At 43.9% G+C, this 23,378-nt stretch overlaps 1 protein-coding gene across 1 annotated transcript in view; it reads left to right on the top strand.

The window, feature by feature from the left end:
* LOC134565935 (multidrug and toxin extrusion protein 2-like) overlaps nt 1-23,378 on the top strand; it is a 177,925-nt gene that overhangs the window by 88,644 nt on the left and 65,903 nt on the right. The window contains exons 8-9 of the mRNA XM_063425667.1: nt 174-271; nt 17,779-17,892. Coding sequence (XP_063281737.1) covers nt 174-271; nt 17,779-17,892 — 212 coding nt within the window. The remainder of the gene's footprint in view (nt 1-173; nt 272-17,778; nt 17,893-23,378) is intronic.

Genomic DNA, 23,378 nt, shown 5'->3' with positions numbered 1-23,378 from the left:
TCCAATATTCCGGTAAAATTCCTGAAGCTTGCAATAAAACTCACAGTAATGGGCAGTGCATTTGTTGCTAATGAGGACAATTATGTATTTAAACATGAAATCATGTTCATCCGTCTGCTGTTAATATGATTTAAAATCCATGTTTTAATTCTTTATTGTGTTTCTATCAACAGAGGCTCGGCTTGGGCAAACACAATTTCCCAGATTTCAATGTGTGCTGCACTTTTTATGTGCATATATGTGAAGAAACTTCATGTAGAAACATGGGCAGGTATGTGACTACTTACTTTGTTTACTGGGATTGCTAGAGTATTAAATAATGCATCTGGAAGAAATATGCAAGTAGGCAATATGTTTAAACAACGTTTTTTTCTGGGTTTTTTGTTTTGTGGTTTTAGCAGAATCCATCTGTGAAACCGTGTAAAGAAGGTTAATAAAAGTAAACTTGGACATGATATTTGCATGGGTATTCACTAAACTTCAAAAGGACAATACCAATGATGCAAAAGCATCCAGCTGCATAATGGGCCATTTGCACTGCAAAATCCAGACTTTGTTGATGGAATTCAACAATGATTACCCACTCAGTACCACTTTGCCTTTCAAGGCATATTTGGGATTTGGAATGAATTATTAAATATGTTGAATACACTCTGGCAAACGTTTACTTCCCTAACTCTGACCAATTTCAGCTTTTGAAAAAAATTGTTAATAAGGTTTCCAAGAATGTCAAGGGTAGATTAATTATAGCAGGGGACACCAATTTTATTTTAGATTATGGTAAAGACATTGTCAGAGACTTAAAGGTGCCGTTAAAATTGTTATAGTGGGGGGCTGAGCCTAGCCTTCGACGAAGATGGACGCTTGAATCCACGGCTCCAAACCCCACGAACCTCCCAGAGCCCACTACAAATTCCACGATGATGGGCGGCGGGTAAAAGAGGAAAGACCACACACCATCGGTCGCCTCACTATTCCACACAACGGGAGACAAGCGGAGGCCTACCAACTCCCAACGCACAGAAGACTCTGAATCAGAGTCAGAAGGGAATGACACTCAGCCTGACCCGCCGGCTCCATTCATCATCGGAGTCCTCTGAAGCATGTTAAGGGATGCCACAATGGATATCAAGGCCCATGTGGTCATGGAGTTGGGTAAACAGATTGCAGACCTTAAGGAAGACATGGAGGCCTTGGCCTTGCGCACCAACTAAAAAGAGGTCCGGATCTCAAAACAAGGCTTGCCAGAGACCATTACTCCCGAGTTACTTATTGCCACTGTAACGGATCGACGGGCACCCCGACAGGGTACCTCCGTTGAAGGATGCTCCTAGCGCTTCCTGAGGACTCCAAGCACTGCAGCAGACACCACAACCACCGAACCAGAGAAGCATACAAATGCTCTCAAGCATATGAATGCTGTAAACAGCTGAACAAGAAAAGCATACAATTAGCTTACATTCCTGGCAATCAGCATACAATCCAATTCCCCCAATAACGAGACGACACTTCGTTTTGAGGTCAAGCAGAACTGACTGTACTGGCACATACAGCTTCTTTTATTCACAATCCACAAACATAGTACTGCCCACAGGGTTTTGAAATACAACCAATCAATCCGTACAATACACACAGACACTCCCACACAAAATCCTCCCCTCTGCCTGTGATATGATTACTGAACACAATGGTTAATATAATTATCACAGGTAGAGAAATACAGGTTTTACAAAATATTAATAACTTCCAAAATATACATGCCATTCATTTTCAGAATCAGCATACTCCAACTACAAACATACGTAAAAATCATACAAATTGGTCCAGTGGTTCAAAAGATAGATCGTAGTCCTTTGTGACCAAATGAAGCATGGCTTTTCTGCCCAAAACCAGTTCCACAGAGTCTTCTATCCTGGAGATAATTGGGAAGTAATCCAATTATCTCCAAGGACAGAGGCAAAACTCCATTGAACACATGGCAGCAAAAGACAATAAAATACATAAAAATATATAACTGTGCAGCCATTGCATAAAACAGGTACATTCAACTTATCCCCAGATAGCTCAGATCTGAGTGCACATTATTACTGAATGGCGCTTAGATCACACACATACAGTTCAATTGCAATGGAGCCAAAGTCTTTCCCATAGTCTTTCATTATACGAATGGGCTCCATGGCATAGCTATCTGGGTTATCACTGCTCAAACAGGGCAAGCACCGAATGACGCGGCTTTCGTGTCTTTGCAGGGGAAAATCAAGCGTTTCAACATGGGGCCATAGTCTAAAGGCAGCAGGCGGGCAACCAGGCTCCTCCAATGCCCAGTGGCGAGGTCGGTTTCGCCACAGCCACGCTCAGGGACATCTTCAAATCTATGGCCCCTGAGCTCTCCACCAGAGACATGGAAATGGATCGAGCCCATAGGGCACTACGTCCTCCGGCCATCAACACCATGAGCCCAAGAGACGTGATCATATGCATCCACTATTTTCAAGTGAAAGAAAAGCTACTATCTCTTGCTAGAGATCACCCACCGCGTTACCAGGACTCCCACCTGACCTTCTTTCAGGACTTAGCCCCAACCAAGCTCAAAAAAAAGAAGGGATCTCAAACCCCTTACACTAGCCCTTCACCAACACGGGCTGAATACATGTGGGGATTCCCCTTCAAACTCATCGTGAAGAATGACGGACAAACTCACACCCTCTCCAATGCTTCAGAGATGGAGCCCTTCGCGGACTCTGTGGAAATACAACTACTAGATGTACCAACCATCTCGAGAAACAGAGAAGAAGTTCGACCTCGAGAAAGACCACGCTCTCCTCGCCCTCCCAAGAAGAAAAAGTTGCCTCAGGGATCTGATGGAGCAGCAGCGAATACTCACAACGTCTAACATGCCGCCCCTATCCTGGAGAGCAACTAAACACCGCACGAACTATGCCTTTCTCCCCCTCCCCCCCATGGTGTACTGGAAGACTTATGAACCGGTAACAAGGGTCAAGGGCCAATAAGGACCTGTAAAATAGACTTGCCTACCATAGAGACCTAGCCCAGTAGCCTCAATGCCACCACCAACAACCCCTACTGTCGGAACCTGGGGGACCTTCTCCCGACTCTCCCTGTTGACCCGGGACACTATCCCTATCCCCACTTGACACCCATATCCTGAGGGGGGACTCATTACCTAGGGACACCCCGTGGAGGCGTGCTCTTCCCCCCCGACAGTCCAACTTCCCCACCTTGAACCGGCAACTAGGGGAAAGACTACCTGCATGGGAGTTTGGGCCTTCCCATCCACCCCTCACAATGCACGGCTGGGCTAACGACCCCTACAGCAATAACAATACTTCCCCATCCCAGAGGCTCCTAACCTTCCTGCCGCTCCTGTTCCCTCTGATCGGACCCTGAGACGGACCCCCTGCGTCCTATCTCCCTGACATAGCCTCAAACCCTGGTTCACCCTAAGGAGTACCGGCTAGTCAAGCCACCATAAACTAGCCCCCCCCCAGGCCAGGTACCAATGCAAATGTTCATGTTATTATATATCATGTATATTATATTGAAATGTATTTGAAAATGTATAATGATGTGATGTTGTTCCACAAATATTTACAACACAGAAACATAGAATGTGACGGCAGATAAGAACCATTCGACCCATCTAGTCTGCCCAATTTTCTAAATACTTTCATTAGTCCCTGGCCTTATCTTATAGTTAGGATAGCCTTATGCCTATCCCACGCATGCTTAAACTCCTTTACTGTGTTAACCTCTACCACTTCAGCTGGAAGGCTATTCCATTCATCCACTACCCTCTCAGTAAAGTAATACTTCCTGATATTATTTTTAAACCTTTGTCCCTCTAATTTAAGACTATGTCCTCTTGTTGTGGTAGTTTTTCTTCTTTTAAATATAGTCTCCTCCTTTACTGTGTTGATTCCCTTTATGTATTTAAATGTTTCTATCATATCCCCCCTGTCTCGTCTTTCCTCCAAACTATACATGTTAAGTTCCTTTAACCTTTCCTGGTAAGTTTTATCCTGCAATCCATGAACCAGTTTAGTAGCCCTTCTCTGAACTCTCTCTAAGGTATCAATATCCTTCTGAAGATACGGTCTCCAGTACTGCGTACAATACTCCAAGTGAGGTCTCACCAGTGTTCTGTACAATTGCATGAGCACTTCCCTCTTTCTACTGCTAATGCCTCTCCCTATACAACCAAGCATTCTGCTAGCATTTCCTGCTGCTCTATTACATTGTCTGCCTACCTTTAAGTCATCAGAAATAATCACCCCTAAATCCCTTTCCTTAGATGTTGAGGTTAGGACTCTATCAAATATTCTGTACTCTGCCCTTGGGTTCTTACGTCCAAGATGCATTATCTTGCACTTATCCACATTAAATGTCAGTTGCCACAACTCTGACCATTTTTCTAGTTTACCTAAATCATTAGCCATTTGGCTTATCCCTCCTGGAACATCAACCCTGTTACATATCTTAGTATCATCAGCAAAACAACCAAACCTCGAAAAAGTGGAACATGAAACAAATGCATAGCATCTATTACACTGAACTAAGTCTGCCATTCCAATGAGGTGAATAATTTAAATCAAACAAATCTTTACTTTTTATTTATCCTCCTGAATACCTCAGATTACCTCCAGTTTATCTCCAGAATATCTCCAACCACACTTAGAAGCAACACTCTCCAGAATATCTCCAACCACACTTAGAAGCAACACTCTCCAGAATATCTCCAACCACACTTAGAAGCAACACTCTCCAGAATATCTCCAACCACACTTAGAAGCAACACTTAGATAAAGCAACCAAGCTATATTAGCCAAGCTAATGACAACAACCCTTATATAACTCCTAAAATCACCTCCCACTAGGAATGTTTAACACCTGGGTAGGCCTCTGCTTATTTGCACACAATAGCTAATTAAACAGCAACCAATAGCAAGTAGCTAACTAATCAAATCAAATGCCTTGTAATTACCAACAGGAAATCAAACCTTGTGCAGTCAGTAACCTTTTCCTACAGATTAATCTTACCTGTAACAGTAGAAAAGAAAAACTCTTAGCACAACTCTTAGACAGTTGAAGCTTCTGTAAAACTCTCCAGAATATCTCCAACCACACTTAGAAGCAACACTTAGATGAAGCAACCAAGCTAAGAGAAGACTCAGACATCAGGGGACGTATTGGGGGTTGCTCACTCACCACATTACACTACTCCTCAATGCCTGACTCACAAACACCCCAGAGCTTAATACTCTGCTTAGTACCATCGCCCAGGTTCCCAACACAGTCAAGTTAAAGGTATCAAACAGTAATGTATGTGACAAAGCATAATGATGTGTTGTATGTAATGGGCTATCCCCATTTTTACTCTTATCCAACCCCAGGTTCAAATATACCTATAACCTATTGAATGGATGCCTGACGCCACAATGGATATGCTATGATATATCACTTGAAATGATAACCTGATACTCACGACGGTACACATAGGCCTGGGGTTGTGACTGGAACATTTTGAGGCTCCTACAGAACTGACAGCTCCCTATCTTCTCTACCCCCTCCCTCTTCTCCTGGTACCACAATGCCTAATGATACACAATGCTCTGACACTGACAGACGCCATCAGAGGCACCAGGTAGACCAAGACAACGTGGGCATACCACTGAACTCCACAGACAAACGCACTAACCTGTTATCCAGTTATAATAGTTTATCAAACAGTTAAAAGTTCTAAAAGTTGTAACCCTGACAATGCTTAAACACCTAACCATCACAACCACAAGGAATTTGTTTCTACATGTCCCCAACTCAAACCCCACATGTGAGAACACAAGTGGGTACTCAAGACGCAGTCTATTTTACCCTCATAAGCAACATCATGAGCGCTACAATGAACACAGTGCGTGGGGAGAGGGAGAGATGGGGACGTGAAAATTCTTCCTCTTCTCTCCCCCTACGCACCCTGACAGGGTCCCATCAGGAATTACACCCTAACAACTACACCACTCCCGTGGCAGACTCGTTGACCCTCACCAACACCTGACGGACAAACCGTAAGACCAGGGTCCCTCCTCACCCACACCACACACAACCCCTTACCTCATTACCCCCCCTCAAACGCCCCTCTCCTTCTCGCCTCTTCCCTCCCAATCCCCTTAAATCTTCAGCCCCATACCCCAACTTCCCTCTTTCACCCCCTCCCCCCTAGCCCACTTCTGGTTGGTGGGGGCGCCCTCATGCCCCAGACCTGACTCCCCCTATGTGGGTACTGATTCGCCCGGGCCAAATACCCCGGATCTTCTCCTACCCCCCGACTTCTCCAGCCAAGAATGCCAGCCTCAATCTCCTGTGTTTCCCTTAACTGCAAGGGGTTGAATAACCCCGCTAAACGCCATCAACTACTAAGATGGGCAAACAGAACTAAAGCCGAACCTCCTCCTCCTCCAGGAGACACTCTATGACCATTCAAAACCCTTCCTTTTACGTAACAGAAACTACACTGAATGCTACATGGGAAACTCAAACAATGGGAAACATAACTGAGTGGCTATACTGGTTCATAAATCCTGCCCTATCCATTTCTCCCAAGCATTCCCAGACCCTCAAGGTAGAATTCTGACCATAACAGGACACGTCAGCAATCACAAATATGCCGTCACCTCCATATATGCCCCCAACACACCTGACCAACCTTTTTGGACAGCAATGCGAGCACACTCAAAACTATTCTCCTCTCACCATCTGATTATAGGAGGAGACTATAACACAGTCCCATCCCCCCCCCCCCATTGTCAGGAGACGCTGTTGCACCCAAAGAACGTGATCACCTACGATGACCAGAGCCGATTAACTTCTTTCGAACTTTGTAACTAACAGGCCTCCAAGATATATGGAGACTTCAACACCCTACTACTCAGGACTTAACCTTCTTCTCACACCCACACGTATCCTAAACTAGGATTGATCTGTTCTGATATCGCCTTCCCTAATACCCCATTCCATGAAGACCTCTATCGGCTCCATCACCTGGTCGGACCATGCAGACATCTCCTTCACATTTGAAGTCCCCCAGGTAGCCAGGCCATGGTCCTGGTGTTTAAATCCTGCCCTACTCCACAACACACATATCAGGACAGTCATCCAACAAGGAATAAAAGACTACTTCACCCTCAACACTGCCCACAAGGCGGTTATACGGGGTAAATTATTAGCTGAAGCCACAGCACAGAAAAAAAGATTACTGGCAGACCACGAAACACACCTCACTCAGAGACACGGAGACACAAAATTAAACCCACCCCTGAATTGGCAAATCAACTCAAAACACACCTACAAGCAATTAGAAACTTTATGACCAAAGACGCACAGAAAGCCCTCCAGTGGACCAGACAATTATATTATGAAAAGTCAACAAAGCTGACACCCTCCTCGCCCACAAACTCCTACACAAGACTCAATCTAAAATCTCTCCGCCCAAGGGACCCATATACAACACACCCAACTGCATCGCCACACTACTTCTCCTCCCTATGTGACCACAATCCAGACATATGCCAACATCTGATACACTTTCAAAGGGCCATAGAGTGCTACCTCGAAGAGATTCCCCTCCCCTCCCTTAGGAATGAAGCCATAGAGAGGATATCAATCCCAATAACAAAGGAATAAATAGCAGCCACACTGAAGACAATGAAACATAACAAATGCCAAGGCCCGGGTGGCTTCCCCGGCTTTTACTACAAGACATTCTCGAACAGCCTAATACCCCACCTCACAAAACTTCTCCAATCAAAAACAAATCACTTCATATGGGCAGGCAAAAAAACGAGATTTAAAAGAACCACAATGTATATAACAACCAGAGCAGGAGGCCTGGGCCTCACAAATTTTTATCACTATTTAAAGGCCGCACAACTAGCACAAATCCAGAACCTACATGCACAACCAGGCATGAAACTCTGGGTAAACCTTGAACATGATCTCATGGGTAGGGAATTCCCCCACTCCTCCTCTGGCTCCCCAAAAAAAGATAGACCAGACACCCCGCCGAAACACCAGCCCTAAAGACCTCCTTCCAAGTCTGGGACAAACTGCTCCCGTGTTACCAACTAGTAAACACCCCGTCTCCGCTTACACCAGTCTTGCGAAACAAGACTTTGCGCACTTCGAGGATAATGGACTGCTAAGAGTCCTACACTACTTCCGTAACCAACAACTCTTGCAATTCACAGAATTACCCAGAACGAAACCATTGACCACCTTTGACCACTTCCGTTATTTACAACTGCGCAGCTTCCTCAATGAACCAACAATTAGGGCTACATCCGTCACACTCACACACAGTTTGAAAGGGCCTGCATACAGGCACCCATCCAAAAGGTACAAATCTCCACGATATACTCCTTCCTGAGCTCAAACAACCCAGTGGACGCACTTACATACACGTCAGCATGGGAAAAGAGACATTGGCCCACTGGATGACCCCTCCGCCCGGGCAGACATTTTGGTAGCCATGACTTCATTCATGAGCTGTGTAAATCATAAAGAACAGGCTTATAAAACGCTGCTTTAGTGGTACCTCACACCCCTCAGACTGAAACAAATGGGGCGATCAGACACAGACACCTGCTGGAAAAAATGCAGAAATAAAGGCAAATATATCCACCTATGGTGGGACTGCCCCTCGATCTTCTAGCTCTGGGTAATGTCTATGACCTTGCCTTCAAAATCCTCTACACAACCCTACCCATGGACCCATGGCTTTGATTGCTATCAACACCCCAAGATACACTCACCAGAGCACAAAACAAACTTATGGCTAAGCTCGCATTAGCCATCAGACTCAAAAAAGCTGTACCATGAGGCAACCACAACAAACCCTCCCTGAAGATAATGCTTCATAAGACAACTGAGGTGATGGAAATGGACAAACGTTCTGCCATAATACATGAAACAATGAGACATTTTCACAAAATCTGGGACCCCTGGATCCTGGAGCGAAACCAGAGTCCGTAGAGGGGAGGGCTGGGGGCGTGCAGCCATACCCCGAGGGAACCAAACCCTCCACTACCCCTGTAACGGATCCTTACAAGTTCCTGGTGTCTATCAGAATAATCAAGGGAATTGCAGTTTATATCCTCTGTTCGTTCCATTTCCTCCGTTCGTATGGGTTTGCACGAATCCACTGTGTAAAGTATAGGTGGCCGCCATTTCGGGACTTTGCACGTGTTCGCGACCATCTTGCGCACGAACAGCGGTGTTTGCCAGTCATCGTCTGGAACTAAAATCGGCTACGCTACTAGGCGAACACCGCTGAGACCTCCATAGCATCGGGGATTCTTGCCAAAGCTACCGAACGCCCTGCTGTTCGGTAGAAAGACTTAACAAGCTATGGGGATTCAAGGGACCACCGAGATTCGACTGGATGGCACGAATTTCATATCTTTTCACCGTACGGAGACCGACCGCAAGGCCAAAACTTATGGAACTATTTTCGGCTAGTTGGTCTGTGCGGTCGGCCAACTTTGGAACCTCATAACTCCCGAACCATTTGTCCGAATAGACTGATTTTTTGATATGTTGGTCCCCTGGACGAGGGCTATCTGGGGATACCAGACTTAAGGCTGTACCCCCTGTTTGTGGGGTACATCCAGAACTTAGATAAATTACTGTACATGTTAATTGTGTTAAATGGTTATCTGAGGGGAGGGGATGTGTGGGTTGTACCCTGTATCTGATTGGTGATTTTATACCTCCCCCTGGGTGTGTTCTTTTTGCATGTAACTGTAATAAAAAGCAGGCTGGGTGTTCCAGTCCTCAGTTCTTCTTGACCCTTCAAAACGTAGCCTCGTCTCGTTCTTGAAAGGGGATTATTTTGGATTATTACTCTGCTCTTTTTACAGCTGAACCTGACTCTCCCTCTGGATCTCGTAGATGGGATTATACCAGCTTTACTTTTATGCAGCAGCTTGCCAGGGAAAAGGACGTCTCCCCATGGCTGATACCCTCTCACTACCTGGGTAGCCGTTCCAACTCCTCTCCTCGTTCTCCCCCTCCCTAACAGAAACCCCCCTCCACCTCTTCACCCCCTCTCTTCTCCCCTCCTACACTCATAACACCTCCTCACAAAGGAAAAGCTTTGACACGACAACCCTTACACAAGGGAAAATAACAGCCACCAGCCACACCAACTCAACACCACTCTCTAGAGCCCCGCCTCTGCCTAAAGCACTCTAGGTACATATACAGACAGACTTACAACCAGACAGAGGCCTCCCAGGTCCAAACACGATCGGACACCAACCACCACAACGTCAACAATCAGCTTTGCGGTAAAAACCCAACAACTAACTAACAGAAGCAGGGCTGCCACCTGTCTACCCGCCCCTGATGAGGGCAATACAGCCAAACCTACCCCTTGGAGGAACTTTCCATACAACTCATCCGCCCCACTCCCCTCACTCTGCAATCCCTAACCCCGCTTCACCAGGGGCCGACACAAGGAAATGGGTTTACACAAAGACAGATACTAGCAACAATGCATCTAGACCCAAACAATGTACCATGTACCAGTCTGTACCCTACCACACAAGCAACATAGAGATTTAAACGTACTCACGAAATATGTATGGATGCTTTCAGTTGAATTCTTATGTGTGTATCACCTTATCCTCATGATAATGATATGATTGTAATCTACCGGCATGAACCCACTCCTCTTCTTTATTCTGTACCCCACTCATTTGAAAAATATAAATAAAGAATTTATAAAAAATAAGAACATATTATAGTGAAAAATTTGATAATTTATGCTCGAAATTTATTTTTTAGCAAGGCCTATTTGATTGTTGGCGCATATTACATGAAAGAGAGAGTGACTACGCTTATCACTCAACTATTTACAACTTGTACTCTTAGATTGACAGGCTCTTGGTGGGTGAAAATATAATTCCTTTATTACACATTCAGATATTCTGGCCGTTAACTGAACTAACCATGCCCCCATAATGTCTTACCGTCATGCTGATCGTCTGATCAAGGTCTGTAGCACACACAGGACGCCAGAGGATTCCCACAGCCTGTGGAACTAACCACCCAGGCTCCCAGGGGTTCCCAACTCCATGGAGATTGGGCTACATGTGCCTGGGCTTCCTGAGGAGGGAGGCTGACCTCCACAGGGACAAGAACATATCAAACATGGTCAGGTGAGCAAAAAAAAAAAATATTCAGACAAACTGAAAAAAATATATATAAACTGTCCTAGGGCTAGGAGGACAGGAAAAGACTGAGGTGTGGAGGATACTGGGGTACCTAATATACTAGGGGAAGGTAGGCTTAATTGTTTGATTGATTGTGTTTCTTGTCCTGAGGGTTAGAGGGAGGAGCTAAACCCATATGTTAAATGCTGCCATGATTAGCCAGGAATGTTATATTTAGAGGAGTCCTTCCAATCAAACCCAGATAGGCAATGGAGACTAAGTGACTACTTGGTCATTTAACTTGAAAATAAGACTTTTGCCGAAATTGAGTTAAAATAATTATTTCAGGGAAAATGTTGATATAATTTCTTTATGGAACACCCATAAAGCTGTTTTATAAGGTCATTTTAATTAGAAAAATAATTATATAATTTAAATTTGGCAAATAAATTTGACCCTTCTTCCTTCCTTGCTGAAAAGATCCTTGATGTTAAAAACCAATATTAATGCACTTTAGTTAAAAGCACACCCCTGTTGCTAAAGAGATTAAAGCTATTTTTTGTTATGCTAAAGTTAATAAAGCTTCCTCTTTGTAAACCTCCTAAATTATCCCACAATCTCCCAGTACAGAATTGAGTATTTAATAAATCATGAGGGTATTAAATTGACTAATCTTGGAAAAATCAGTAATATGTTTGCTGATTATTATAAAAAGCTATATAATTTGGTCTCTGTTCACAATATCATACAACCAACAACAGATAGGATATAGTCATATTTGGATAAGGTTCCTCTGACGCAACTTCCCAAAGACAAATTGGATACATTAAGTTCTCCAATTTCCTCAAAAGAGATTGCTGATGTTATCAATATGATCCCAACGGAAGTGGCCCTTGGCCCTGACAGGTTCAACATGTCTTATTACAGATCCTTCTCTGGCATTTTAATCCTACACTTAGCTCAAGTATTTAGTCATTGCTGGAAAACAGGAGAAATGCCAGAGGAGGCTCTAAATGCTCAAATAGTCACATTATCAAAAACTGGCAAAGCACCTATTGCGTGCTCAACTTTTTGTCCCATTTCATTAATAAATAATGATACAAAAATGTACTAAAAATTTTTGGTAAACAAACTGTCTCAGATTCTATAGATCAGGTAAGATTAGTTGAGAGCACACGCCTTTTTTTATCAATTTGATTCACTAAATTAGATTCGATCACACATCTTCTCTGCTTCTTTTTTTAGATGCAGAGAAGGCATTTAATATAATTCACTGGGATTACCTTAGGGAGGTACTGTCGCAATTTAATATACCTGATCCTTTCATAAGAGCTGTGTTTGTGTTATATTGCCAATCAACGGCAAGAGTATCTGTGGGTGGATTCATGTCTGATACTTTTAAACTATCCCATGGAATTAAACAGGGTTGTTGATTGTCACCACTTTTATTTGTGATGGCGATGGAACCATTACCTGAGATGATATGCCATTCAAATGATATTGAGGGTATTTTAACAGGGGATAAAGAACATAAAATTGGTTTATTTGCATGACATCATCCTATCTTTTAAAAAATCCAATGACCTCAATATCCCAGCTGATGTCTATTCTGCAGGAATTTGGCAAAATTAAATTTTACAAATTAAACACGATCAAGACTCAAGCTCTAAAACATTTTATGCCATGGTATGATTTAGATACCATGAAAAAATTATATGACTTCGATTGGAGGGAATCTTATATTTCTTATCTGGGCATTAATCTCTGCATGAATCTCTCCAAGATGCATGTATGTAATTTAGGTAAGATCTGCTCCGAACTTAGGGAAGCCATTGAGAGATGGTGTAATCTCGCAATTTCTTGGTTAGGTAGGATCAATTCAGTTAAGATGACTGTCCTTTCAAAAATGTTTTCTCAGAACTATCCCCCTCACTACCCCTTTATCTTTTTTTTTAGAAAGGTTCACTCGACTCTTGTAACATTTATGGAACAAAAAAACAACCAGGATCAATTTTACAAAAACCCAGGGCTGGTATGGCTTTGCCAGATCTTATCCATAATCATTATGCAACTAATAAAGCAATGGCAAACAAATTTAATTTGGATACCACTAGACCTCAATGGCTTGAGATGGAAGCAAAAAAAAATATCCTTACTGAATAAAAGACATGTTATGATTGCCTTCATCTCAACGTCCTCGGGTAGCGGAAATGTTCCACTACACTAAAACAATCCTTAAAATGTAGGATCTGTTGTTCAAGAATATTTGCCCTTCCATCACTTGGTCCAGGGCCACAACCTTGTCAGCATTTGCGTTTTGCTTTGCCTGATCTGGATGTGGATTACTGGACCTCCATTCGAGTGTCCATATTAACAATTAATTTTTATTCAATAGATTTCTACCTCTTGATCAACTGAAACAAAATTTTGGTTTAAGTTCTTTAGATGCCTTTACACACGAGAGATTACTGACAATAATTAGGGAACATTTTAGTCTTTCTGATCAGGATCCAAGTGTAATCTATTGGATCCTGGTCCAAAAAACATTATCTCCATGTGTTATAATATTTTTTTGCTGGTGACATGAGTCTTAAAGAAGACTACATGTTGAAGTGGTAGAGTGAAGTGGATGGAGTATATACAGTATATGAATGGAATGACTTATTGCTTGCATTAAAAGGTACCACACAATGCATGAATCATTTAGAATCCAATTATAAATTAATTTATAGATGGTACCTAACCCGATCCAAACTTTTCAAGATCCACCTTAGTAACACCAATAAATGCTGCAGGGAATGTGGTCAGATAGGAACATTATTTCATATATTCTACTCATGCCTCGAGATTAAAAAATATTGGCTAGAAATTCTCAAATTAATTAATAAAATCACAGAATGTAATGCAATGTTATCCCTTAGTCTTTGTCTGTTTAAGAAACATCCTAATAATTTGCTACATTACAAAAAACTTATATTGGGCCACATTCTTTTATCTGCTTCTTCCATCATTGCACAACATTGGAAATCATCCACTGCTTCATCGATAATAAAAGATGCAAGTTAGCTCTTCTTGCTCCATTAAATTTACACTATAGTCACCTGAACAACTTTAGCTTAATTAAGCAGTTTTGGTGTTTAGAACATGTCCCTAGTAACACCTTCCTTCATGTGACTTGCACAGCCTTCCATAAACACTTCCAGTAAAGAGAGCCCTATTTAGACTTTCTTTATTGCAAGTTCTGTTTAATTAAGATTTTCTTATCCCGTGCTATGTTAATAGCTTGCTAGACCCTGCAAAGTTCAATTTAGAGATTGAGATACAATTATTTAAGGTAAATTACATCTGTTTGAAAGTGAAACCAGTTTTTTTTTCATGCAGGCTCTGTCAATACTAGCCAGGGGTGGTGTGGCTAGGGCTGCATAAACAGAAACAAAGTGATTTAACTAAATGACAGTGAATTGAGCAGTGAAATTGCAGGGGAATAATCTATACACTAAAACTGCTTTATTTAGCTAAAGTAATTTAGGTGACTATAGTGTTCCTTTAACATCCATTTTAAAGCATGAATGCACAACAAGGGAAAATATATGAAATGTGAATACGGGCTTTCCGATAATAGATGTAGCAAGTACAACACACAATAGTTGACATTATAGTTGTCATTGTTCTTTGATTTAGCATATATATATTTATTTATTTTTTTCTCTTTTATTTTTATAATAGTGTACAGTAATTCTTCTTAGATGTCTAGTTTTGTCAATATTCCCCAGTTCTTGTTTGTTGTTGTTATTCATATATTATTGACTTTGTCTATTATTTACAGTTTATTATATGTCTATTATTATTATAATGTACGATTTATTTAAATGTAATTAAAAAATATTTGAAAAGGAATTAAACAATGACTGGATTGTGTAAAACACGCCCTGAATCAGACCGATGGCTGAAATCTAGACCAAATTCATTAAATCATGGCCCAGAGAATTCAACTATCCAAACTATTTTCATTTTTCAAACTATTGCTTGCAGTGCTTGCAGTCAGGGTGCAAATAGTTAAACCACCCTCGTCAGCACACGGCTTATTTATGTGGAAGCTGGCCAGAGCTTCATAGCCAATTGACACATATAAAGAGTCCCCCATATTACAATAATGTAGATATTTACTCACCACACCCCACTCTGCTAAATGTTTAAAGCTAGAGACTGGGCAGTCATTGCTCTTGGGGATGGAGCCAGTGAAATAATGGGTCGAGGGTGACCATAGTCCCGCCCGTGGGCATCGGTTGAAGAAATGGCCAAGTTAAAGGATAGGATTGTTGAACATCTGAAATCACATAGATTTCAAGATCAGAGACAACATGGGTTTACTTCAGGGAGATCATGCCAATCTAATCGTATTGATTTTTTTGATTGGGTAGCTAAAATAAAAGATCAGGGTGATTCAGTCGACATTGCTTACCTAGATTTCTGTAAGGCTTTTGACACTGTACCACGTAGGGCTAATCAATAAACTGCACTACAAGTAACTATTTGTAATTTTTTTCAGATGACCTAAAGGTAGGAAGACAATGTAATAGAGCAGCTGGAAATGCTAGCAGAATGCTTGGTTGTATAGGGAGACGTATTAGCAGTAGAAAGAGAGAAGTGCTCATGCCATTGTACAGAACACTGCTGAGACCTCACTTGGAGTATTGTATACAGTACTGGAGACTGTATCTTCAGAAGGATATTGATACTTTAGAAAGAGTTCAGAAAAGGGCTACTAAACTGGTTCATGGATTGCAGGATAAAACTTACAAGGAAAGGTTAAAGGATCTTAACATGTATAGCTTGGAGGAAAGACGAGACAGGGGGGATATGATAGAAACATTTAAATACATACGGTAAATGGAATCAACACAGTAAAGGAGGAGACTATATTTAAAAGAAGAGAAACTACCACAACAAGAGGACATCATCTTAAATTAGATGGGCAAAGGTTTAAAAATAATAACAGGAAGTATTACTTTACTAAGAGGGTAGTGGATGCATGGAATAGCCTTCCAGCTGAAGTGGTAGAGGCTAACACAGTGAGGGAGTTAAGCATGCGTGGGATAGGCATAAGGCTATCCTAGACTTAAGATAAGGCCAGGGGCTAATTAAACGTATTTCGAAAATTGGGCAGACTATATGGGCCGAATGGTTCTTGTCTGCCGTCACATTCTATCTGTCTATCTAGTCCCACCCATGGACATCAGGTTGGGGCTATTTTAAATATTCAGGTGAGGACATGTGGTAAATGACCTCCATTATAGTAATCTGGAGGCCCTATTGACCCTCATAGATTTCATTTATTTACTATTGTAATATGTCAGCTGGCTAGCAAGATAACAACATAATTAACCCTTGCGCCACTGAGGCTTTTTTAACTATTTGCCTACAGGCGGTAAGCGCTGCAGTGGGCATATAGTACATCAAATTATTAGCTCACTTGCAAAAAGAATGTGAATGATAATTTGCTAATGTCATTTTTAAAAGGAAAAACATACAAAAAGAGGTATTTTAGCGCAGATTCACTATTCTATTAAGATAGATATATGGAAGGTAAAAAATGTCAACTGTTCACGAACGAGAGCCCAAAGATATTTGGCGCATACTGTAATAGTGTTAGTGTCCTTAAGGTTGTGTCCTCTCCTCTAATATCTTAGAGAAGATACCATATCTATTTTGTCCCATTATATTTTATACCAGCAGCAAATGTTGATATTGGTTTAATTATATGTGAGTCCAATCAAGAATAAAGACACAATTAAAATAAATGTTTTGCAATATGCAATGTTAATGTTGATATTGTTTTTTCAGCAGTTTAACACTAAATATGGATCAATGGGCATCAAATGTCTTGCCTGTTTTGAAGGTATGGCTATGGCAGTGATTACATTCTAAAAGCAGTCAGCTGACATGATCAGCCAATCACAGTTGCCTGTTACTGCTCAGTCTTATTCTTTCTCATTAGTCAAAGGGCCACAGAGAGGGTGGGTTGCTGGGGACTCTCATTTAGCATTGCACATGAAAACAGTTCAATGGAATGAACAGGACAGTGTTAAAGAACTCCAGACACTATGACCACTTCAATTAGATGAAACATTTACAATGCCTACAGTGTCCCTTCAACAATATCTGCTCTGTTCTGGTGTGTATCTTGGCTTATAATCAAAGGTAGAAGAGATAATAGACTTGTGCAAGAAACATTTGTCTGACTTGATACAACCAGAAAGAAAAATACATTGTGGGCGCATTGGGTTTAGTCCTCAGACTTTTCGTTTCAGACATTTTTTGACTATATGTTTGTTTTAGGAAACATGATTCAGATATACCAAAATGGAGTGAAAAATGTACTGAAAAATATATACATAGTATAGATATTTATATGAAAAGCTAGAAAGCTCAACCCTTGTATTTAAAATTAATTCTAGACTATTGTAGTCAATATGATAACACATTTAGATTAAGATATTGCATACATTTGGTCACTAAAATAATGTATCTTTTTGTGTTGATTATATTTCAGGTTGGTCCAGAGATTGCCTGCAAGAGTGGAAAGATTTCATGCTTCTGGCTATTCCTAGCATGTTCATGGTGTGTATAGAATGGTGGAGCTATGAATCTGGAGCATTTTTGTCAGGTTGGTTTCTTTCCAGACGGCTTTATTAAAACCAAATTATAGCAGATTTTAGTTGAAACACAGTATAAATATATTATTTTGGTACTTATAGTGTACTTATAGCTCCCTGTACCCCTGGCTGGGTACCTCCGCCAAGGACCACTTCCTAGCTGGAACAGGGGACAAACCACAGCACTTCAGCCCACACTCGCCGTGGCTTGACTGGGGTCCTGGAACTGCTACCTCCTCAAGCCAAATAGGGAACTCACTCTATCCACCCCCAGGCACTGGACGACACTTAGTCATGGAAGCTCCAGTCCTTACAAGGACTTTCCCCGTTGAGTCCTCCACACGGGAACAAGATTGATGATTAGCCCTTTCCCCTCCTAGTAACCAGACGACACATAGTTCTGGGAGTACAAGCTGGAATGTTTTAATCTGGCCAGATGGCCTGCTTTTATACAATTCTGAACACTGACAAGCACGCCCATGACACTCCCACAGAAAACAGGACAATCCCTCCCCTATGCCTGTGAGATAATTGAGTCGGGAACTGTACAAAACTCAATTGTCTCCAGGCACAAAAAACACACATTTCACAAACACCCCAAAAGTACCGTAAAATTACATTTAAAAAACCCTAAATGTTACATCCCATGATAGCTCTGATCTGGGTGACCAACATATCCGAAAATCACCCAGATCGGTTCAGGGGTTCGTGAAAGTCCTAATTTGACCAACCGCACACGAGGCTCCTGCCCATAACAGTGCCATAAGATCAGGGCTAGCGGTCGGTCTAATTCGGTAGTTTAAAACCGAACAAACTATCGACTAATAGTCTTACCCTGGGGCTTCTTTCCCTTGTTCGTGGGAACATTTCCACTGAACAGTGTCCTCCTAAGTGTTGTAGAACCGAACGCAGGTGATTCTGGAAGTGCAGCGATGTTCAGGAGTTTGTGTCCGTTTTCAGTTCCATGAACTCGACGACCAAACACCGCTGCCTGCGTTCATGCAAACAAGATGGCCGCCATCTCGTGGTCATCCATAGGAAATGCGAACACTTAGAACACTGCGGTGGAAATTGCTACAAAGTAGCAGTTAGGCTTAACAAGCTCCCGGGTGGTCTTTGGTTCATGCGGCTGTTCGGTTCCCGAACTATATAGTCCAAATACACGAATGGAGACTTTTACAGTGCATATTACAGGGCCCATAGTCTGTGGGCAGGAGGCTGGCAATCAGGCTCCTCCAGGAGCTTGTTGCAAACTCATGTGGGAAGGGGAGTTTGTCACATATCTTCCCCCTCCTGGGGAGACTATCCAGACCCCAGACCTTCAATCAGTCTGGGTATGTGATAGTCTGGTGGCCTTTCCGAAAAGGCATAGTTGTCCAGAAGGCCTCCTGCCACAAGTGCCCATTTATACATCCAGTGTCCTGCTGGGAAATAACCCTGCTGTATTTCTCCCCGGTTGGACCAAGTGTTTGCTTGGAATGGATGGTGCCATTCCCCGCTCTGGGGGGTAACTGCTGCCGCTGGGGGAAGGGGCCAGTTGTCCCTTCTCCCTTTAACCCATACTGCCGCTGGGGAGAGAGACCAACTCTCTCCTCTCCTTGGACCTCACTTATGAAGCCAACCGTGCTTGAGGGGCAGAGGCAAGTGGCACTGTGGAGCTGGAAGGATGTCAGTAAAGGCCGTAGTTCCCTCCACTGCACCCAGAGCATGGTTGGGAAGTGGTTGCTGGAGAGAGGAATCAACTACGCCCTCTTCCTGGAAATCTGGCTGTGGCTGGGGAGGGACGACACCATACTGTTGTGGAGGAGGACCATCTGTATCCTCCGCCTGGGTTGTATCTGGCTATTGGGGATTTGAGCCCGCCGCCCAGCATCCTTGTATGGCTGGTGCAGACACCTCGGTCCCATCTGCACCATCCACAAAAGGGGGCTTGACTACAGGCCCAGCTGCTGGGGAGTGGGACCGGTTGTCTCCTCTCCCTGCTTGATACCCTGCCGCTGGGGAGAGAGACCAACCATCTCCTCTCCCAATAATGCCCTCTGCCGCTGGGGAAGAAGGACGACACACTTCTCTCCCTGTAACTCGCTTTGCCGCTGGGAGAGAGACCGGTTGTCTCCTCTCCCTGCATGATACACTGCCACTGGGGAGAGAGACCAACCCACTACTCTCCCAATAACGCACTCTGCCGCTGGAGAGGAAGGACGACACACTTCCCTCCCAATAGCTCGCTCGGCCGCTGTCTCCACTCCCGGTATCGCCAGCTGTGGTTGGAGATATGGGCAGGCTGCCGAGCATCCCTGTAGGGCCGATGGAGAGACCTCAGTCCCATCTCCACCTGCCAACTGGATGTCTTCCCAGGACCAGTCTATAAGACGTACTCCCACCTCTAATGCTCGCCTCCAAGATTTCTCCAAGGCTGCACCTCTTCTGTGGAACTCCCTTCCCTTCTCCGTAAGACTTTCACCCAGTCTCCATTCATTCAAAAAAATCATTAAAAACTCACTTCTTCAAGAAAACATATCAATTCAACTGTTAGCAGGTTTTTGGATGGGGAATAGGTGGTACAGTGCCCGGGTCTCCTTGTGACAGGTACAGCCGATAAGGGAGGAGGGACAAAACTCAACTCTCCCGGTGTGATGTAGTCCACAACCCCAACATGGCGAAGACAATTACCCTTTGGAGCAAGCGGGCATAGTACTGTTCAAGCTCGCTCTTGAGGATAACCATGTAGGATAAATCCTACTGCAATTCTGCCACCAATATAAGTCCCAAGCTGACTTCCCGTTTGTCGCTGATGCAACCGAAGCGGGTAGTGTCCAGGTTTTCAAACCCCAGGGGATCCTCAAAAGTCTCCCATAACAGCCCAGGCCCAACATAGTCCTTTCCCTCTGGGAGCTGGTAGGGGTGGCCCTGTGTAGAGGTGGCCTGCAGGCCACTGCAAGGCCCGGTATGATTCGTCCAACCATACCTTGATTTCTACCAACCACTCTAGTTCTCTTACCGACTCCTCTAGGCAGTGACGTACACACGATCCTTGAGGCCCCGGTGCGAAAACTGATCCGTGCTGTCCGCCCCTGGCACTTACACTGCACGGGCTGGGGCCGCAACATATAGCGGCGGGCACCTAGTCGCAGGGCTGCAACCGCGATATGTACGCCAATGCATGGAGATACACATACACTTAAAGGACTATTATAGGCACCCAGATCACTTCAGCTCAATGAAGTGGTCTGGGTGCCAGGTCCCTCTAGTTTTAACCCTGCAGCTGAAAACATAGCAGTTTCAGAGAAAGTGCTATGTTTCACTGAGGGTTAATCCAGCCTCTAGTAATTGTCTCACTGACAGCTGCTAGAGGCGCTTCCGCGATTCTCACTGTTAGAATCTCAGTGAGAAGACGCTAAACATCCATAAGAAAGCATTGAGTAATGCTTTCCTATGGGCGGTTTGAATGTGCGTGCGGCTCTTGCCGCACATGCGCATTTGGAGCTGAGAGGCGGATCGGGGCGGAGAGATCCCCAGCACCAAGGGAGCCTGGCACTGGAGAAAGGTAAGAACTGAAGGGGTCACAAGGGTGGGGGGGGACCTAAGGACTATATAGCGCCAGGAAAACGAGTTTGTTTTCCTGGCACTATAGTGGTCCTTTAACCCCTTAAGGACCAAACTTCTGCAATAAAATGGAATCATGACATGTCACACATGTCATGTGTCCTTAAGGGGTTAATGACAAACTTACAGACCCACATACAGGCACACAAACACACATGCAGACACACACACAGATACACAGACACACACTCATAGTGACTGACCCACATACACACTCACTGACAAACACATATACACTCTTACTAACAAACACACACTCACTAACAGACAAGCATACACACTCACACACTCACGAACAGACGCATACACACTAGATAACAGACACACACATTTACTGACAGACACAATCAGTGACAGACACATATACACTCTCACTGACAAACACACTCACTAACAGACACACACAAACTAACACACAACACACTCAGTAACAGACACACACACAGTAACACACTAACACACATACACCCTCACATTTTTTTTTTTATTATTTAATCCACCAGCCTCCCTACCTTTGGGAGTGCTGAGGGGATTCCAGCTTTCCCTGAGTTCCGTGGGCGGCCGATCACTGCAGGCGGCGAGGGAGCACTGATCCTCCTGTTCAGCTCCCTCGCGCGCCGCTTACTGATGCCAGAGCCGGAGTGACGTCGTATTCCAGTTCTGGCATCACTGCGGTGCACGCGAGGGAGCTGGGCAGATAGAGCTCAGGGAATAATGCTCCCTCGCGCGCCAACCCACAAAGTGACGCCACTGTGAGTCTCGGGGGGGCCCTGAGGTGGCCAGGAGAAGAGGCGACCCCTGCGACCACGGTATGTACGCCAGTGCCTCTAGGGGCTGCTGGCCCAGAAACGCAGGCCGAATTGGTCCCATCTGTGTTGCTTGCAATTTGGGAAAATTTCTCCAAGGACCCCCTCCAGAGTTCAGTTCGGAGCGTCACCCTCCATTCTGTCTCTTTTTCTGTGCAGATATCCAAACTGTGCAGCAACTCCTGTAACTGCTGCTGAAGCTGGGTGTCGATGCCGGATGCTGCCCGATGGTCCTTCCCTCCCATCTCTGAAGTAGTGCTGGTTTGCCCACAGCTAGGAAGACATCCCACCGCTGCCACCAATGTAACGGAGCTCCATGTACCCCTGGCTGGGTACCTCCGCCAAGGACCGCTTCCTTGCTGGAAAAGGGGACAAACCGCAGCACTTCTGCCCACAGTCGCCGTGGCTTGACTGGAGTCCTGGAACCACTCCTTCCTGGAGCCGAATGGGGAACTCGCTCTATCCACCCCCAGGCACTGGACAATACTCAGTCCTGGGAGCTCTCTTACAAGGACTTTCCCCATTGAATCCTCCACACAGGAACAGTGATTAGCCCTTTCCCCTCCCAGTAACCGGACGATGCATAGTTCTAGAAGTACAAACTGGAATGTTCTAATCTGCCCAGATGGCCTGCTTTTATACAATTCTGAACACAGACAAGCACGCCCATAAAACTACCACAGAAAACAGGATAATCCCTCCCCTATGCCTGTGAGATAATTGAGTCAGGAACACACATTTCACAAACACCACAAAAGTACCTTAAAAATACATGAAAACCCAATAAAGGTTACATCCCCTGATAGCCCAGATCTGGGTGATTTTTGGATATGTTGGTCACCCATATCGGGACTATCAGGACGACCAAACATTGCTGCCTGCGTTCGTGTGAACAAGATGGCCTCCATCTCGTGGTCGTCCATATGAAATGCAGCCACCCAGACGAACACTTAGAACACTGCGGTGGAAATTACTACAAAGTAGCAATTAGGCTTAACAAGCTCCTTGGTGGTCTCCGGTTCGTGTGATGTTCGGTAAAAATACGCGAACTGAGACTTTTACAGTGCATATTACAGGGCCAGTAG

This window comes from Pelobates fuscus, chromosome 1 (assembly GCF_036172605.1).
Source record: "Pelobates fuscus isolate aPelFus1 chromosome 1, aPelFus1.pri, whole genome shotgun sequence".
NCBI lineage: Eukaryota > Metazoa > Chordata > Amphibia > Anura > Pelobatidae > Pelobates > Pelobates fuscus.
This window is presented reverse-complemented; position numbering and strand designations above follow the sequence as displayed.